Source organism: Lampetra planeri, chromosome 38 (assembly GCF_965212315.1).
Source record: "Lampetra planeri chromosome 38, kcLamPlan1.2.h2, whole genome shotgun sequence".
Lineage (NCBI taxonomy): Eukaryota > Metazoa > Chordata > Hyperoartia > Petromyzontiformes > Petromyzontidae > Lampetra > Lampetra planeri.
In genome coordinates this window covers 10,310,461-10,329,766 of record NC_136144.1, presented here as the reverse complement: position 1 = coordinate 10,329,766, position 19,306 = coordinate 10,310,461, and the positions used below count along the sequence as shown (strand labels likewise).

The following is a 19,306-nucleotide window of genomic DNA, read 5'->3' as shown; positions in this document are numbered from 1 at the left end:
CCGTTTTTACAGGTGCTTAATGCGGGGGGAGAAAACGTCCGTGTCCCGGCCGGTACGGTTGTGGCACATGCCACTACGGCGTTTGCGACCCATGATTGTCCACATAGCCGGGGAGTTGTTGCTGGGGTTTCCGAGCCAAGGAGTTCGGATGATCGTTGGGTTGCTCATTTATGTGACGAAAATTCTTCCCTGTCCATGGAGCAACGTGGTGCGCTGCGTAAATTGTTGTTGACATATTCCGATGTGTTCAGCTCCGATGATTTGGATTTGGGCCGCACTTCCTTGCTTTACCATCACATTGAGACGGGCGATGCTGCCCCTATTCGATTAAATTCGCATCGGATGAGTCCTGCGGAGCGAGAACACGTACGGGGGGCAGTGGAAGACATGTTGGCTGCGGACATTATATCGCCATCTAACAGCCCATGGGGCGCTCCAGTCGTTTTGGTTAGGAAGAAGGATGGCAAATTGCGATTTTGTGTTGATTTCCGCAAATTGAATAAGATATCGGTGGCAGATGCGTACCCCCTGCCGCGTATGGATGACTCCCTCGACGCATTGTCGGGGGCTAAGTTCTTTTCCACACTGGACCTCTCTTCGGGATTTTGGCAGCTTCCCCTTGACGAGTCCTCACGGGAGAAAACCGCATTCCGTACGCCGCAGGGGTTATTTCAATTCAACTGTCTCCCGATGGGATTGAATGCGGCCCCTGCTACATTTCAAAAATTGATGGAGCTCGTTTTGACGGGGTTGCAGTGGGAGACATGTCTTATATATTTGGACGATATCATTGTCTTCAGCCGCACATTCGATGAACATTTGACGCGGCTGGAGACAGTGTTCACGAGGATGCGTTCTGCCAAATTGAAATTCAAACCAAAGAAATGTCACCTACTGCAACGGTCCGTCCGCTATTTGGGGCACATCGTGAGCGCTGAGGGAGTGTCCACGGATCCGGAAAAGACGGCGTGCGTCCGGGATTGGCCGACTCCGGCCACCGTGGGGGATGTTCGGCGGTTTTTGGGATTTGCCTCGTATTACCGAAGATTCGTGCCGGGTTTTGCGACGATTGCGAGGCCTTTGCATCTCCTTACGGGTAAAGGACGGAAGTTTGTTTGGGGACAGCCGGAGGAGGCGGCCTTTCGGAGTCTGCGTGATCTATTGGCCACGGCCCCAACATTGGATTATCCCGATTTCGATCACCCATTCATTCTTGATACGGACGCGAGTGACACAGGTATTCGGGCGGTGTTATCACAGTCTAAAGGGGGTGTAGAGCGTGTCGTGGCGTATGGTAGCCGAGTCTTGTCTCCTGCGGAAACCCGCTACTGTGTCACTCGCAGAGAACTATTGGCGGTTGTTTTTTTCCTACGGCAATTTCGACCATACCTCTACGGTCGTTCTTTTATTGTGCGTACGGATCATGCGGCCTTGCAATATGCCCTTAAAATTGACCAGCCATCCGGACAGTTGGCACGTTGGTTGGACACGCTACAGGAATTTTCCTTCCAAATTCAACATCGGAAGGGAGTGCGCCATGCGAACGCTGACGCACTTTCCAGATTACCGCGGCGCGCCCCTTGTAAATGTGAGTCGGGGACGCATAGGTGTTCGCCGATTCCAAACCCCCCTCAGCCGCTCACGTTGGCCGTCGAGAAGTCGGACACTCCGATGGAACCGGGACCGGCTGACGGGGTTTTGAATCTGCCGCGGTCTGTCTGGATCCGGGAACAGATGATGGATGAGTCATTGGTGTCCTTGCGGAAGCGGTCTGCTAAGGACAATGGGAGTCCGAGTACGGCTGTGGGGCCGCAAACCGCTCTCCGAGATGGTCTGCTTATGTGGCGGGAGGGGTTCCAGGAACGTTGGCGCCTGGTGGTACCAACGTCCTTGCGGTTCGAGTTGATTAGAACCCTCCATTGTGACACTCTCTTACATTTAGGGGTGCAGAAGACCTTGTTGACGTTGCAACGTCATTATTTTTGGCACGGCATGGCGACAGATGTCGTAGGGCACGTGCGCGCGTGCCCTGCGTGTGCACAACGTAAGCCGCCGAAACATCCTTACGTGCCGCCTCTCCAGTCGATTCAGGTGTCTCGAGTCAATGAATTGGTGGCGCTGGACATATTGGGACCTTTTCCACCATCGGCGAGGGGTAATAAATATTTGCTGGTAGGGGTTGAGTACCTCTCCCGTTGGCCGATGGCCTGGCCGTTGCCCGATCAGTCGGCCGCGGCCATTACCGACGCCTTTTTGTTTGGGTATATTATGGATAAGGGGGCGCCTGAGAGACTCCTCACGGACCAGGGCAGGAATTTCTCTTCTAAATTATTGGCGGAAGTGTGCGCGGGCCTTGGGACTAAGAAAGTACGGACATCCCCATACCATCCGCAGACGGATGGTATGGTTGAACGGCTGAACAGGACGTTGTCTGCCATGCTTTGCCATACCGTGAGTGAACAACAATCAGATTGGGATCTGCACATCCCCGGGGTGCTTTCGGCATACAGGATGACGCCTCATGCGGCTACAGGATATTCGCCGTTTTACCTTATGTATGGTCGGGAAAACGTGCCGCCGGTGGATGTGCAATTGGGAACTGGGGTGAAGGGACCTCGTAAACCACTTCCTGAATACATTCAGGACACGGTTCGCCGAGTCACGGAGGCGCGGGAGAATGCCCGCGTGGCTACGGCCAAAGCCCAGGCCCGGAACGAGCGATATGCGCGACGGTCTGAGGGGGAGTGCCCTTGGAAGGTTGGGGACCTAGCCTGGCTTCATTGTCCACAGGTACGTCCGGGGACCTCGCCGAAATTGCACAAACCCTGGCATGGTCCCGTACGCCTCATTGCGGTTCCCAACCCACAGTCAGCACGCGTCCAGATTGGGTCTCGTCGCTGGGTTGTGCATACGTCGCGCTTGAAACCATATGTTGCTCCCTTACATGATGCGTCATCCCCCAATGTTGCCTTGCCGGGGTCTGTTGCTGCTGACTCTCCCCTGCCTGCGTCCATTGATCTCGCTAGAGCGCCTGTCGTACCTGTTCCAGACAGGCCGGCCGTGACATTGCGGGGGACGAGGGGCCCTGCTCGGAGGACGCCTGCCAGGTCTGCGGGACCTTCGAGCCCTGCAGCTCTTCCGACCCAGCTGCGGGCACGGTCACAGGACAAGCCCAAGACTAACTCTTTAGGGACACGGGACGTCGGTGGACTTCCGGCTACGACAGGGGGATTACCCCCTGTCATTCCTCGACTTTCATCGCGTTCCCGTTCTGCGAGTGGGCCGCCGACCGTCCGGGACGGGCCGGCGACCCGCACACGTTCCAAATCGCTTACGTTTCGTTGATTGTTGCTGTCTTGTTATTTTTTTTCTTACAGTTGTATTTATTGCATGCTTTTGTACGTTCGTTGATGTTAATTGCGTTGTTGTTGTTCTTGTTGTTACATTATATGCTTAGTGTCCTTTAGGGGGGGAAGCTCGGTTCGCCGCATTACGATTTGCTATTAGTCAGCCGAGGTCGGCTGGGATTTTTCTACGGGGGAGGGTGGTGTAATGCGGGCGTAAGCGACCTTCCGGAGGTGACGTCACGGGGGGTGGAGTCATGTGACGTGGGGGGAAGGTTCGGGGCTTTAAGCGGGTAAACCGGAAGGGGAAGGCAGTCGGGGTGTGAGCGGAAAAGAGTGAGGCCACGCGGGCAAGTGTGGAGAGGGGGGGCGCCGACGGCCATCGGGAGCCAACCCCGAAGATAAGAGGAAGCTGCGGAGTGGTGTGCAGCTGGGGAGGAGACAGCCAGGAGGGCTGCGTGTTAGAGGCAGCGGTGTGGCTGCCAGGAGGAGCTGCGGAGAGAGAGAGAGAGAGCAAGAAGCTGTGAGAGCTGCGGAGGGAGAAGAGCAGCAGAGAGTACAGCCAAGGGGGGCTGTGTGAGAGAAACAGCAGCGGAGCTGCTGTTGTGGATCGGGCCGACATTGGAGTCAGCACCGTGGAGAAGCTACAGAGTAAAGACAGCCGTGTGGGTGTACAGCACGAACCGAATAATAAAGGACACTGAGCCAGACATCGTGGTCCAGTCGTTTATTACACAAACATACACACACAGATAAGGGAGTGAAGACACAATTCTCATGGGCACTCACTGGAGGTTGGCTGCTGCATGTGCAACAGTTTGAGAGCCACCCTATGTCTCTCCCACAGCATCTCCAGGTGCAGATCTTCCTCCAATGCTGTGCGAGTGCTCGACTCCACACCCTGTTCACATCCCTCAGCGTCACCCTGATGGGGCAACACACACGGCGAGGGTTTAGAGGAAGATGCAACTCAGCATCTGGTGCCGGCTCAGTGTCTCTGACACAGGCATTGGCCACGTGATCTTTAACGTCCACTGTGAAGCAAATTTACAATTAAAACTCCCGCAGTATTAACCAGGGCAGCCGCTGGGCTCGAACCTCTGCAACAAGCGGCGAACGCATCACCGCTCGCCCATGAGTGATATTTTTTTCCCGTGTGCAGTACAAATGTAGATCATGCCATCATACGTGTAGACCAATGTGCAGGATAATGCGGTGATGCCTGTAAGAGGCAGTACAGAAAGTATGTCTATGACAGGCTATCGGCGCAGAATGGTTCTGCTATCCCCTAAGAAGGGCAGGTTTTCTCCAGGAACTTATTTCTGCGAGCAGTGGCGTCAGTGAGAAATTGCGGGGCTGCACAGTTTTCCCGTTCAAGAAGTGAATGGGGCTGCCTCACCCTGCTCGGGTCCATGGAGGTGATGGCTGAGCCACCGCGGGGTCGAGTGAGTCCTCGCGCGACACCAACTTCATCCAGGGCCCGGCTCAGAGCAACAAATGCCAGCCACAGTTGCTCGCGGTAGCTCTTGAGTGGACGAACAGATGCACAGATACACACACGCACAGCACAAGCACACCCACGCACTTATAGGTGCAACAATATGATTCCATATTTTAGCCTGTCTGGAGTTGATGGCCTTAGCACATTTATTGGTGAGACCGTCAAATAACTTTCTGCTGTATTTGGCTTAATGCACCTCTGATAACTGAAAATTCAGATCTCTTCACGTGTGAAACACACTCCCTGCAGGGCTTATAAAAGGTGTGCCCCTACGGTGGATGTATGTTGAACTTATTTCGCACCGTACATAGCCAACCATGGTAATCGGACGTGCAGATGGATACACATTCTGAAATAAGTAACTTAGGAAGAAGTAACATTACCTTTGGCGACCATTCTTTGACACAATGTGGTACAATGGCCACTACAATGGTTACAACAACCCTTTCCGCATGAAGTCCAAACACGTTTCGGAACATTTCGTATAAAAACCCAGCATTGCAAAGATGCTTTTTATTCAGAAACGAAACAATATGGTCTTTTGACTTGACTTGATGATACACATTACTTGTGAACTACTGGAGCAAGTGCTGGGGATTGAATTGCAGCTGTTATCAAGTGAAGGTGGTAATGAAGACACGCGAGATGAGCATGTGATCTTACCGTGACCATATCTGTTTGAAGGCTGCGTTGGCTGCTAGCCGACCTGTCAGCTTCACTGCTTGCCTGGGCTGACGCTACACGGCATCAAACACAAGCAACCAAGTTTTAGCACAGGAATACTGCCGGGAACAGTGATGTAAGCGAACATCGATTCGAACCTACCGTGTCGCAAAGTCTGTTCAGCGCTGCTCTGTAGGAGTGCGGAAAGACGGAGAGAAGCTTCGACCAGGGCCAGGAGATCTTTCTGTGCCACGCCCAGCACACACATGGTCCCGTGCAGCAAACACAGTGCTCGGCACAGCTACAAAACAAATACAAGAGAGAAGCTCTGTCGTTAAGTCTTATCATCATCATCATTAGCCATGATCAATCCATTGGCAGATTAAAGTCTCCCCTAGCCATCACCATCTCTCACAGTTTTATGATGTAACAATCCACCGACACCTGCACATCAATTGATCACATCGTTCACATTGTCCCATCTTTCTCAATTAGCTGCCTCTCCATCGTGGCTTGACCAGTGACCGAACAACCCTCCTATCGATGTGTCCTGCCCAAGCCCACTTACTTTTATAAACGGTCAATCTTTCGATTTAAAGCTTTCGTGACTGCAGGGATTCATATTCTTGGTTCTTTCGGTAAAGTCACGGTCAATCGTTATCCACAGCCATAATCAATCTGCTGCCAGATCAAGGCCTATGCAAGACACCGCCATCTCATGGCCCTGCAATGTAACAATACATCTAGCACCTGCACAGGAGTTAATTTAATTTGTTTATCTCGTAAACGTCCTGTTGGTGGTATTTTCTCATTTGACTGCCACTCGGTTGGGAGGGTCAACTACCTTACTAATTGGCCCAATTACTTTTCTTAATCGTCGATATGATGTCTCTAACCTTCACATGTTCTTATTTTTGCATTCTTCTTTCTGTCCTGCAGTGTAAATCCAAGAATGCACAACTCCATACTTTGCAAAACTGTGCAGTCTTATAGATAACAATACATTACTTTTTTTGTCCTTTTTAAATCCACCCCTGGGTGAAGGCATCCCAACCCCGTGTCAGTCGTAGGGGTTGTTTAATCAAGCCTCATGATACAGGCAATGGGTAGGGCTACCTAAGTGGTGAGCAGAGGGTGGGGCCAATGTGCAGAAGGTGGGGCCTCTAAACAGTAGAACATATGAGGAAGCCACTCACTGGGCTGGGCTAGAAACTGAGTGGGTGTCGCTATGTAAAAGTGGGTGGGGCTAATGTAGGGAGGGGCTGCCAGCTCACCGTGTGTCCCAGTTGAGCCTCCCAGAAATTAGGTGGCTTCAGGTATTCCCTTGTATTTCGAAGGCTTACTATAGACTTTCCAGTGCCATCCGGATGAGAAAACACACTCAGAAAGAAACTAGCCAACTATGCCAAGCAGGCCATGACAGAAAACAAATATTTTGTGAGGAGGTTTTCCTTTTTAAACAAAAGGAGACAGTGTAGGCCGCACCTTAGTGAGGCTGTCGGTCTTGACCCGATGTCGAGCGGAGTCGTTCGCTCCTCTCATTTGCACCCGCGACAGCGCAGCTTTGCATCCGTGCCAAAGCTGTGCAGAAGCGTCCGTCAGTAAAGAACGCTCCTCCTGCACTGCCTGAGCAAACACAAACAAAGAGCCAGGCTCGGCGTTACGAGTGGGCAATCGGGACCGCCCACTAGGGCGCAAAGCTGTAAGGGGGTGTCAAAATCGCATGAGGAACACCAAAAGATTTGTAGAGAGAGAAGACAGAGACACCGACAAACAGAGACACAGAGAGAAAACGAGACAGATAAACAGAGAGATATCGAAGGAGACAACGAGAAATACAGAGATCACCACCACAATGACCTGTTTTGAATTACAAGTGGGCCACGGCCGTTATAGAACTATGTTCGAACCTGAGCCGTGCTAAACAGCGTAGAGCTGTATCCTAATGGACAGTACCACCTTCTCTCTCCCTTACCACCTCCCCCAGTCCTCGCGTTCTGTGCTGCCATGACCTCCTTCTCCCAGTGCAGGCTGTGTTTTTACACCACACTGCCAAAGCAGTCGCTGACATGTTATTTATATCCACGAGCAGATAACGATCATCTCAGTACGCCCGCAGAGTCGTACCTTTGATGTCAAGTCAGCTGTAGCGTGCAGGCTTTCTGTAGCAGCATTCAGTTTCTCCACTGCTGTGAGCAGTTCATCCAAACTCCAGGCTGTCTTCGGTCTTGCCCCTACACCGATCATATTACATTAGCATTTGCTATGTTCACCTTTGACCATCAAACGATAACTAACTAGGTTGTGGGATTTACATGAATAACGAATTTGTAGGATAACGGATTCCCTGCTTGGGGGAGTTGAAGTGTGAAGCTTAGCATGCTGCGCTCCGAACCCAGTCACCTGAGTTTGATTCCTGGCTACAGCTGACATCAGTACCCCCTCCTCCTCACCAAACGACATTGACCAGCATGGTGAAGTATAGTCAAACCCCGCCCATAACCAACATAGTGTGAATTGACAGTAATAAACTTTCTTCAAAGTCTCTTTCTTGCATATGACTTGCATGCCTGTCAACCCCTTATAAGTGCATACCTTATTACAGACCATTTTCAGACCTTAATGGTCACCCCATGTGCTTATAAATCTCAATGGTCATCTTAATAAGTCCTGTTACAAGGAAGAAACACAAACAAAGACATTCATTTGATTTTTTTGCCCGTATTGAGACGACTGTACGCTGTATGGACCTGCAAACTCAATTTCCCTGTACAAGAATACGGGTAAACCGTATGGGTTGACAGGTATGGACTTGGATGAATAACAATGTATAAATCATGTTCAGGTTATCTCACCAAGAAGTGGCTCAATCTATGTGCAGTGGATTGCTTCAATGCCTCTGTAAAATGTTCAGAGTTAACAGTAGTTCAGTGGTTATCATTTATAAGTCCTAAACAAGATGTCCCATTATTGTCTTCATCACAAGGTAAAATTATCATCAAAAGGGTCTCCAAAGGGGTCTGCCAAGGTCACCGTAAAATGTATACCAAACTCAGAGCACTGTGTATCTTAGAACATTGTGTGGTCGTGTTAGTATATTCACAGTGGCATCAGAGATTCGTGTTTGACTTGATCCAAAACAAGTGTTTAATGAGGATTTATTGAATGTCCAACGTTTCGCTTCACCTGCTGGAAACTTCCGATTCAGGATCAGAGGAAGCTCCCAGCCACACGGAGCGAAAAGTCAGACTACATCACGCCGATCAATGCCACGTGACTTTTGTGTGCGTGGCGTCGGGAGTCTAGGGTTTTGCATAGTACCATTGGCGAGCGTTTGTTCGTCCATGGAGGAGTCCATGGCAGACGTGAGCCCCGCGTGCTTTGTTCTCCGTCCAGACAAGAGTGGCTCCAAGGTTTGCAGGAGCTCCAGGGTCTGGTGGAGCTCTCCTCGTCCTGTAGTGCCCTTGGTCTGCCACACACGTGCCAGGGTCAACAAACATTTTCATCCTCATTGGTTGTCATCAATAACATTATCATCATCCTCATCACGCATTCATCATCATCAAATAAATGTTATTTGTCTTAGGAGGGATATAAAGTTATCCAATATTATCAGAAACACAATCTAAAACGAAATTCAACTTTTTTTTTATTTAACCAGGTAAGGCTCACTGACCTATATAGATCTTTCGCAGAAGTGACCTGACCAAAGATGACAGCCCAATGAAGTGGCTTATCATGTGGAAATGTATAGCAACCAAATATTCTAAATGCACTTTGATTCGAAATGTCGAGGAAAAAACTGGAGGCCCCGGAGAAAAATCCATGCGACCACAACAAAAACGTGCGTCAGGGTTGAGATCGAACCCACGACCTCCTATTATATAACATCTCGCCACCGGAGTGCACCAATATTAATTTTACAGCCGATTTTTTTATTCACTGCTGGATGAAGGCCGCTCAACACCATGTCTGTCATGGGTGTTGTTTGACCATACTCCACCACATTTGTCAGTAGGGGTTGGTAAAGGGAGAGGCCTAGAATGAGTTCAAATATCGCTAACCACTGATGTTCGCTGCAGCCGGGAATGGACTTGGACTGATAGGTTCATACAGTGCTTTGCACTAACAGGTGTGCCACCACTCCAACCACAGCCAACCGTGAGGAGACAAGGTTATCCACGTTAATAATGAGAAAGTATTACATTTACAACCAATTTATAAATCCACTGCTGCGTGGCAGTTATAGATGTGTGAGCAGTCTCAAAGTGCAATGGGTAATTCTGCACTGCCCTCTTCTAACCACCACGTAGCAAACCCTCGCGCAGCTGCCTGTGACAACCTGCCGTGCATTATGGCCACCGAGTCCTAACCAGGCCCAACACCTGCTTGGCTTCTGAGATCTCTGATGAGATTAGAAGCAATCGTGGGTGTGGCAGCCTCACCTGTAAGTAGCCGAGTGTGGGGGAGATGAGGCCCTCAAATATGTCCCACCGTTCGCACAAGAAGGCCAGCTTGAGGAAACGGACCGTTGCCTCCTCAGTGACACCGTCCTCGCCTGCCGTGCCCACACACGCGTAGATTACGCCAATCACAAAGTATTTGTCGTTGACGTATTTGTCGTTGACGTGCGGGGAAGAAAAACGGAGGTGAAGACGCAGAATGCATTGTCTGTTTTTGTTATTTATGAGTGAGATCATTTACCACGGATAATGGAGAGGTACACTCTGCGTGATAGAAAGAGATCGCTTTTATTTGACACCATAGGTGCATTGTGATAATTATGAACCACTCCCCCCCACCCCCAACATGAGTCAATGAATTGTCCCAGGTTGGGGTCGTGATTTTATTAAATAATCTATTATTTTTGCCATTGCGAAGCATATGGAGTCTCTCATGGTTGCAGGGGGCAGTGAACCAATCGCAGACAAGATACACGAATAGAAAAGAATGACTTCTTATACGCATGATATGATGCGTATATGGTGAGCATTAGAGTGTATTTGAATCTACGAACCAATGTATCTTCGGGGAGATTTATCATGCTTCCTACCCTTTCGTTGTGGACAGACACAGAGACGGACAGACCAACACACAAAGAGACAGAGCGCATGCAGTAACGCTTTCAACCTTAGCTCTCTCTCTCTCTAGCGTATGGCAAGTATGTGCAATTCACACATCCACGTTTAAGTCTGTGAGTTATATGATAGCTTTGGGAGTAGCGTGACTAATGCTGGTCAGTCTGCGGGAGAGCGGGCGTAGGATGCGGTTATTCATGATGTGGGTTGCATTGTCTGGTTCGGGTGGCCGCAGTCACACTGTGGGTTGTCTTTAATTCTCCACTTGTGTGGAGGAGGAGGTGTGGCACAGCGACCAGTTGCCGTTCTGAAGCGGTTGATGGAGCACCGTAGTTTTCTTGGCGGATCAAAGCCGTGGGGAGCAATGGTGGGGTCGTCGATGAGGCTTTTATGTGCCTTAAAACGACCTTAGCTGAACGGTGTACAAAGTCCGTTTGCTCGTGCTGAGCAGCTCACCGGCGACTGCCAATTCCATGAGACTTTGTCCATCTCTGATGCCAGCCAGGACGTTGGAGCTCAGGATGGCCCCTCTGCGTTCAGAATTTCCTCCACCTCCTGGTGTAAGGCAAGGGAGGCTCACGTTACTGGCGAAACGTCACAGTACCCTCCAACACACCGATGTGCTGACCTCGTAACAAATTGGCATATTTTGTTTACATGACAGGTCGGGTAGTAGCGGATTTAACGACGCATTTATATTTACGCGTCTAACCCAAAAAACCTCTATTATGGATAATATTGGTCGCGAAATCCTGTGTTAAACTGACACTCACGTGTTAACACATAAAACACACGTGGCAGAAAAGAGTGTTTTTGTAAAGTGTTTTTTTGTTTGTTGGTGAGTGGTGAGATTCTAATGTTAAAATATAGTGGTTTTATTCCTCTATAATCATGGAAATCGGTTTGCATGCAAGAAGTGGTCAAGACATGTTTCAAACCCATTTATTTTAAAGTGCGATCCCACAAAGATATTTTTACTTGCTATTGAACAATTATTGTTGAATAATAATCATTAACATTTAATTGTAAGGCGCCCTCCACTAATATCTCAAGGTGCCTTGTAAGATTAAAGTTAAGGAAAGGCCAAGAGAGAAGGAGAGCTACATAGAATAAAATTAATTAAGAAAATTCGTTTTTAGACGCGACTTAAAAGTATCCATATTGTCGGTTAAAATGAGCAAGATGTATTATTCAATATTCTATCGCCAAGTCACAAGCAATGCACCCAATCTCATCAGATCCAGGAAGCCAAGTAGGATTCAGCCTGGATTGTACTGGAATTAGCTATGAAAATGCATATATGGACACTCTTGCAAATGAGACATCCCGTCTCAGAGGATTTCCCAGGTTAAGTATTTAAATAAATACAAAGGTGTACAGTCGTTCATGGGTTTACTTGACCATACTTCACCAGGCTGGCCAGAACAGGTTGATAAAGGCAGAGAATATAGATGTGGGTGAATAGAAGCGCAGTACAATTATTCGTTTTTCAGACACTGCCCAATACGTAGCCCTGCAGCCGATAACACCTGTCATGCACGGTGGCTGCTCATCCAAACACTACCCAGGAATAACTCTGCTTAGCTTCCACAACAGAGATAAGATCAGGTGCATTGCGGGTAACGGTGGGGCATCTCATCATCTCACAATGTCATCTCATGACGTCACACGTTACAAATGACTTGCCCCATCATAAAACACCGGAGCCATGCAGAGCAAGTAACTTACACCCCATGCTATATATACTGGTGCAAAACAATTGCAAAAAATAACGAAGCCATAGACCCTTCCCACATGCCTCACCCCACCATGCACCTGCAATGATCTCCGCTCCGGCAAAGAAGAGCTCTGCAGAGACTTCCGCAGAGTCGTGGTCGAAGGCGGCGGCTGGAGACCCTGCCAACGCGTGGGGTGCGCACTCCTCGGCGGCCCGGTGCGACAGGGCGTCCAAGACGGCCACCATTTGTGCCGCACCTCCCTCGAGAAGCTCCGACAGCAACCGCTCGGTGCCTGTGCGGGGCCATGCTGCCTGCGCCTGCACCGGTTACAGCAATCGGGTTGGTAATGTCTGGGAGGTTAAGCGATGTGAGTGGGTGGTAACATCTCTCTCATATCTTCTCTCTTCTAAATACATCTCCTATCACTCTCTTTATATCTCTGAATATGTTATATTTTGCTGTGATGCACCTCCAACCTATCTTCTCATTAATACTGAATGCATATCTCTCCTATTAACTACATTTCCAATAATTAAAATACACAAATGCACATGACACTTTTTCTGTCACGGTGTCTCTATATTTCATATCTCTCATCTCACACCTCTATCCCATTTAGATCTCACATTTACAATTTCTCTGGGTTTTTTTTCTCATGTCGCTATACCTTCATCTCTTGTCAGTCACGTCTATCACTCACTACATCTCCACCGCAGCAGAGTGTAGCAATGCTATGTATGTTGTGGTATGTGCTGTACGCATGTCAGTGTAATACATGTCATAGTATGTGATGTTTTTATAACAAAGCTCATTTCTATTTGCTTACATTTCTTTTAAATATAGGTTATATAAGACAGTGGTGCACGTTATTTATTTATTACATCATTCTCAGGCAAATTGAGTGCAAAGTATTTTGTGTTTTTCACAATGTTTTTATTTGTAGTAATTTTTGACTGGGCTGATGCCATCAACTCACGATACTGGGGAACCCGGTTTATCATGGTGGTTGGTTCCCTACATTTCAACCCAGGAGCTCATCATTTCCAGTTCAGCACTCTGACCTCTGAGCCACATGGCTACCTCCCCAGTGCAACTTCTCAAAGTCTTGGACATACAGGGTTACCTACCATATGATCAATATAATTTACAAAGTCACGTAACAAGAGTGGTTATTTAGCATGCTCGTGGTGAAAGCCTTACTGCATGTAAAAAAAAAATTCAGGATAACAGTACAAGGTGTGTTTAGATAACTCCTTATTGTCAGTGGACAGAAGCCGAAATGCCCAGAGAAAAATAATGAGAACATTCAACATCCACAGATTGGCCAGAAACCTACTTTCCATACTGCCAATGACAGGAACCACTCAATTACCTTGCAGATAGGTGTCTTGCACATATGTAATCCACCAACCGTCTGTAAGTTTCTGGATTTTCTGGTTTACACAGCCACTGTGTCTAGCAACGTTAGTATTATAAAAAAATATATTATCACAATTGTGGACGCATAACTTACAATTTTGGGGTCGCGCAAGTTCGTCTTCATTCTCGTCCTCAAAAACCCTTTCGGCTTCTTTCTGGATTCAAAGACTGTGTGCTTGAAAATCATAATGGCCATCTGAGAGCACACAGGAAACAAGAAACCCGAGTGAAAGTAGTTTACAATGCTATTGGCACACTGTACGAGCACTTAAAATAAATAAATACACCACCAATCCTTTTTTCTTCGTATTTGTTTGTCTTGCGTCCCCGATTTTATCCAAAACGTGCTCTCGGCATCATTTCAAAAGATAAATAATCTCTCGCAGAGAAGTGCAACCCTTTATTTTTCGAGAAAGGCCCACAGAAGCGGAGATCACGGAGATCACAGAACTACTTCTAGGCGGCAGTACTTTTCAACACACATGATATTTGTAACTCGCAGAGCTGGAATTCATGTCAAAGTAGGTGTAAAACGAAATGTAACTAGTACATTTTTTGTACTGTCATTGCTGATCAGGTTGAGACCATCAATTTGCTATATGTGTGATGCCGATTCAATCGAGAATGACTGCCAGGAATCAAACCCAGGAATTTGGTGGTGCCAGCTCTGTACCCTGACATTTCAGCCATCCAACCACCGTAAACATATCATAATAATGACTAAAGAGTTGTGGAAGAGGCTTAAATAGATCTATAATATATTTATCCAGGAAAGCCTCAATAAGCATTGAGACTCATTCTCAGGAGTGTCCTGTATTGGAATGGCTTCCAAGTTCCCAAACTTGCATATTGCATTGGGTAGAAAACTGCAGTAACTGGAGATAACCCATAAAAAATGATCAAAGGTCCACACAAGTCGGGTTCATGAAACATTTTCTGTATTTTCCCTTTGCCGCCGTGCAACTCAATGGGTTTGTGAGCTTTAGCAACCTCTAGGCAATCCTCCAACCATTGCCTTCAAAGTGCTGGGTCACAGGTCGGCATCACCATTGCTTAATCTTGCCTATCCATACCTTTAATTATTCTGTTGTCATTTACCCATGAAATATTAACTGAGTTTTAACAACTTTAACAACACCAAGCTACATGTAGTATGCATTATAGTAACCCACATATGACACTGGAGCTCTCGAAGGCCTCCCCGTGCCGTGTCAGTCATGGGGATTTGTTTGACCACACTTCACCACGCTGGTCAGTGCTGGTTGGTGCAGAGCTTGAGGAGGATGCTAGGTCAGTGCAGATAACACTTGCCACTGACGTGCTGTGATCGGGACTCAAACTCAGGTCGCCAGGTTCATAGCACAGTGTGCTAACCACTGCACCACCGCTAACAGTAATTACTGTGGGTGCTACCGGGTTATACACGCAAAAGTGAATGCACCTTGATGGTGGCATCACGGAAAGCACTCTCAGCTTGATTGGAGTGGGGAGATGAACTCTGGCTTTCAAGTTCACTCAATTCGGCTATCTTCGCCAGACCACGCCTCGCAAATTCCTGCAAAGACACACACACACGCAACAATACATAATTCCATTTAGACAGGGACAGGTGCTGCTTGAGAGTAGCTATTAAGACCAGCGAACACCACTCAAGAAGGTAGTGATGGCCTTCTTTCTGGAGCAGAGAAATGTGTGGAGGGGCATAAAATGAGATGAGAGAGAAGAGGTAGACAGGGGTAAGTCCATGAAATATAGTAAAGAGGTTGAGTGCGATGTTGAAATTAATCTGGGATAATATTGGGCAACAGTGGGGAGGTTGGAGGGTAGGGAAAATTTGGTCTCATCTACAAGTGCAGGTGAGATGTCTGGCAGCAAACATTTTAGATCATCTGCAGTTGAGAAACGAGGGATTTGAGGAGGCCATATAGGAGAGAGTTGCAATCGTGTAATAGGGAAGTGATTAGTTCACACATTCATTCGTACAAGGCACTGAAATCGTAAGGGGCTTATGTGTGTTGGTGAATATAGTCAACCGTTCACTTGTTTGCTCAGACAGCAATGGTTTGGCTGTACCTCCGCCTGTGCAGGTAGTTTGCAGTCGTAGTACGCTTGGCAAACGGCTGTGTACAGCGTTGCTCGCCAGCTCAGGTAGCGCACGTCCAGTAGAGGCACCGAGCTCTCCATGCACACGCTCGCCCACAGCAAGTACTCACACACCTAACCCGCACAGCACGCCGGACAGACACATCTTATTAAAAAAAATTCCACACACATATACCATCTGTGCTATCGGTGTCATGTTGTGAAAGAAACCAAGCGTCACTTCGCATCTCTTGCAGCACTTCGTGTTTGAGAATAGCCCACACAAGGGGCTATCACAAAACAACCACTGAGATTCTCTGGTCCACACAGTAGGGGGCAGCACTTTCTCACCCAACCCCGGGGTGCAGACAGTCTCATATTTGAAGCGTAACAGACAAATCGATATTTTTAATTCTCAGGGCTTAAATGTACCAAATTAAATCCAGAACTTTTTCTTACGAAATTAGTTTTGTACGATATCATTGGTGAATGGGATGAGACTCACTACAAATACATATTTTTAATTCTCAGGGCTTAAATGTACCAAATCAAATCCAGAACTTTTTTTTACGAAATTAGTTTTGTACGATATCATTGCTGACTGGGATGAAACTCACTACACTTGAGAACACGGTTTAACCACAGGGAGCTGCCTGGATTTGGACCCAAAGTCTCAGCGGTAACAAAACAACCCTCTGATCTCTGGGCCACGTGGTGATCTCCCAATATTCCATTCTCAATCAGTCAATGTTTATTTTTTACATGGTAAATAACAACTATTGTTTGTAATTATCAACTCCTTTAATATTACTTATCGTACCCAGGCACATCCTCAATTTACTATCAACCTGGAATTTATTTGGAATAAATCACAAACCCACAATTACAATCTATGGAGCGATGGCGAGGCCAACGTGACAGCGCATGTCGCTTGTTGCAGAGGTTCGCGATTCAAGCCCCACGGCCGCCGCCCTGTTTAGTACTGTGGGTGCATTAACCATTTGTCTGCCTTACAATGGATTTTACATATCCTTTGAAAAAGAGTTGGCCATGTGTGCCGACGTCAGGATCCAAATTTGTAAAATGACCTTCAAATTACTCAACTTGAAAAACACAGCAATCATCAACGCCTACTGTGAAACTTAGCAGGAACCTTCGAAAAATGGGTGTCGAGACTAAGTGAGGCTTTCCTGGTTAATCTGATGTTCTAAATAAAATAAAAATATAGCCCTTGTTTATCCAGAAACGCCACAAAGAGAGTCCATATTTTTCCTGCAACATTCTACATTGGAGTACTTGGCCAATTATTTAAGAAATTTGTGTGTGGGAGGAAACCTGAAGTCACAGAATGATTTATACTCATAGCTCAGAAATGCAGAAATAAAAATAGAGTTCTCTATAAGGATGTATTGTAAAGCCATTGGTGACTAGGCTGAAATCGTCAACTCAATAGTCTCGGGATTCCAATTTAATTACGGGCGGCTGCTTGGATTCGAATCAAGGATCTAAGTCGTGCTGCCAGCTCAGTGCTCCGACAGGACTGTTATGAATAAACGAGGTACAAATCCATCGAAATAGTAAAGCATTTCAAAGTACTCTACCTTTGCAGAATGGCCATGCTCCATGAGGTGTCTGCTAATGGTGTATATATGAACGGTGCCTGTAAAGAAAAAGTGTTGGCAGATTCAACAGTCAGCGCACATTATAAGGCCATGTAAGGAATAAAGAATGAAATATTGCTGAATATTATCATCAGGGTTGTCTTGACCTCATCGCCATTCCTCTAGGGTTAGTAAACTAAATACCATCTGGCGGAACTTTAAGATATTGTGCAAGGAAGTCAACAATTTGTATTGTTTACCAGCATAAAACATTGGATATTCCATGACTAAAGTTAGACAACCGATATAAATGCACAGCACTCATTTTAATGTGGGGGTTATTTGACCATACTTCACCACGCTGGTCAGTGCAGGTTGATGAATGGGGAGGGGGCTATGATTATTTAAGATATCACTCACTAATGATGTTAGCTATGGCTGAGAATCGAACTTGGGTTCATTGTGCCGTGCACTAACCACTGCACCACCACTGGACCCAGCTAAGGTAAGGTTTTTTTTAACACATATATAGAGTCTGCTTCACTAAGCTTAAGGATTTTTTTCATGTGGGCATGCTTTCCTTTTCCCAATTTCATTAATAAGTGGTTGGTATGTGGGAAGTCATCAGAGAACCCGGAACAACCCCACACATATGGGAGGATAACACTAAACGCTTCGCACAGATAGATTAAATAATCCATTGCTTTACTGCCATTGCCTAGCTGCTCTGCAACCCAAGAACATAACACATTGTACTTGCCAAGCAGTCTTACATTAAGTACGAAACAAAATCAACCCTACTTAGCTTGAGATCTGAGGGCGCATCTAGCATGATTTGGTCATAGTTTTTACAAGAATCACGGATATTTACGGTGACAGTGGCTATTGAATCAGGCAGTCAAGGTACCATTGTAGAGGAGCCAGCAAAGTTGCTCGTCCTGCAGCAGTGCCTGTGTGAGGAGGCGCAGCAGGAACAGCAGCTGCAGGCACCCGCGCTTCATCTCGCCGCCACCACCACCTGCCACCAGTAAAGCAAACTGGCACGTGCAGAAACCCAGCAATGCACGTACCTACAGGGTGCGACAGGACAGGTACAACAAAGAACACACACACGGTTAGTAATCATAATACGGTACCAATGAGGTGGTTGGGTAGCTCAAGAGAATTTGGGTTCGAATCCAGACAGTTACCTTTGACTAAATCGGATTCTCAAATGTAATGAGTTGATGATGTTATCCCAGTCTAAAATTATTGCAGAAACTATCCATGATGTTAAATACAAGCGCTTAATTTCATTTGGTTACATTTTCAGCTCTGAAATATACAAAATATTACATTGACCTTTGTCAATCTAATCTGTAGCAGGGCAAGTGGGGTAAGTGAGGCACCATTCTGTGTGGACCAGAGGTCACTTGAAGGGGTCACTTGAAGGGGTCTCGGAGGTAGCTCTGTGATATTTGCTTCCAAGGGCTATCTTCTAACATGAAGGGTTGCACTGCTCTGAGGCGAAGTATTCGAATTGATACATCATCCCATGTATGTATGTATGTTGAAGTTCGTTCGCACCATATGTAGCCAACCGTGCTATTCGGAGGTGCCCGGCAAGAACAACAAACTCAACACAAAAAGCACGACATGACACTGACAGCACAATTGACACCGATGGCACAATCAGGATGAAATTGGGGAAAACGTCAATGTACAGATAGTAACAAATAAAAAAAGATCAAAGTAAAAACCATTGACAAGGGTGTGTTCACTACCACCAAAATGTTATAATAAAATAACATTTTGGTTCTTCAGCCTAGGGGCTTTCGAGACCAATGGTTTCCAGAAGCATTTGTTTAATCAGGCAAACTCTGGATGACCAGTTTAAACTTTTTAGTCTCATCAGCAGAGC

At 47.0% G+C, this 19,306-nt stretch overlaps 1 protein-coding gene across 1 annotated transcript in view; it reads right to left on the bottom strand.

The window, feature by feature from the left end:
• The window catches only part of CFAP54 (cilia and flagella associated protein 54), a 73,963-nt gene that overhangs the window by 50,436 nt on the left and 4,221 nt on the right, over window positions 1-19,306 (bottom strand). Inside the window, exons 4-18 of the mRNA XM_078612349.1 lie at window positions 18,314-18,476; window positions 17,407-17,465; window positions 15,797-15,940; window positions 15,165-15,278; window positions 13,818-13,919; window positions 12,402-12,621; window positions 11,043-11,141; window positions 9,954-10,066; window positions 8,830-8,977; window positions 7,636-7,742; window positions 6,994-7,134; window positions 5,671-5,809; window positions 5,509-5,582; window positions 4,744-4,869; window positions 4,134-4,269 (exon numbers count right to left, since the gene is read on the bottom strand). Coding sequence (XP_078468475.1) covers window positions 4,134-4,269; window positions 4,744-4,869; window positions 5,509-5,582; window positions 5,671-5,809; window positions 6,994-7,134; window positions 7,636-7,742; window positions 8,830-8,977; window positions 9,954-10,066; window positions 11,043-11,141; window positions 12,402-12,621; window positions 13,818-13,919; window positions 15,165-15,278; window positions 15,797-15,940; window positions 17,407-17,465; window positions 18,314-18,476 — 1,885 coding nt within the window. The remainder of the gene's footprint in view (window positions 1-4,133; window positions 4,270-4,743; window positions 4,870-5,508; window positions 5,583-5,670; window positions 5,810-6,993; window positions 7,135-7,635; window positions 7,743-8,829; window positions 8,978-9,953; window positions 10,067-11,042; window positions 11,142-12,401; window positions 12,622-13,817; window positions 13,920-15,164; window positions 15,279-15,796; window positions 15,941-17,406; window positions 17,466-18,313; window positions 18,477-19,306) is intronic.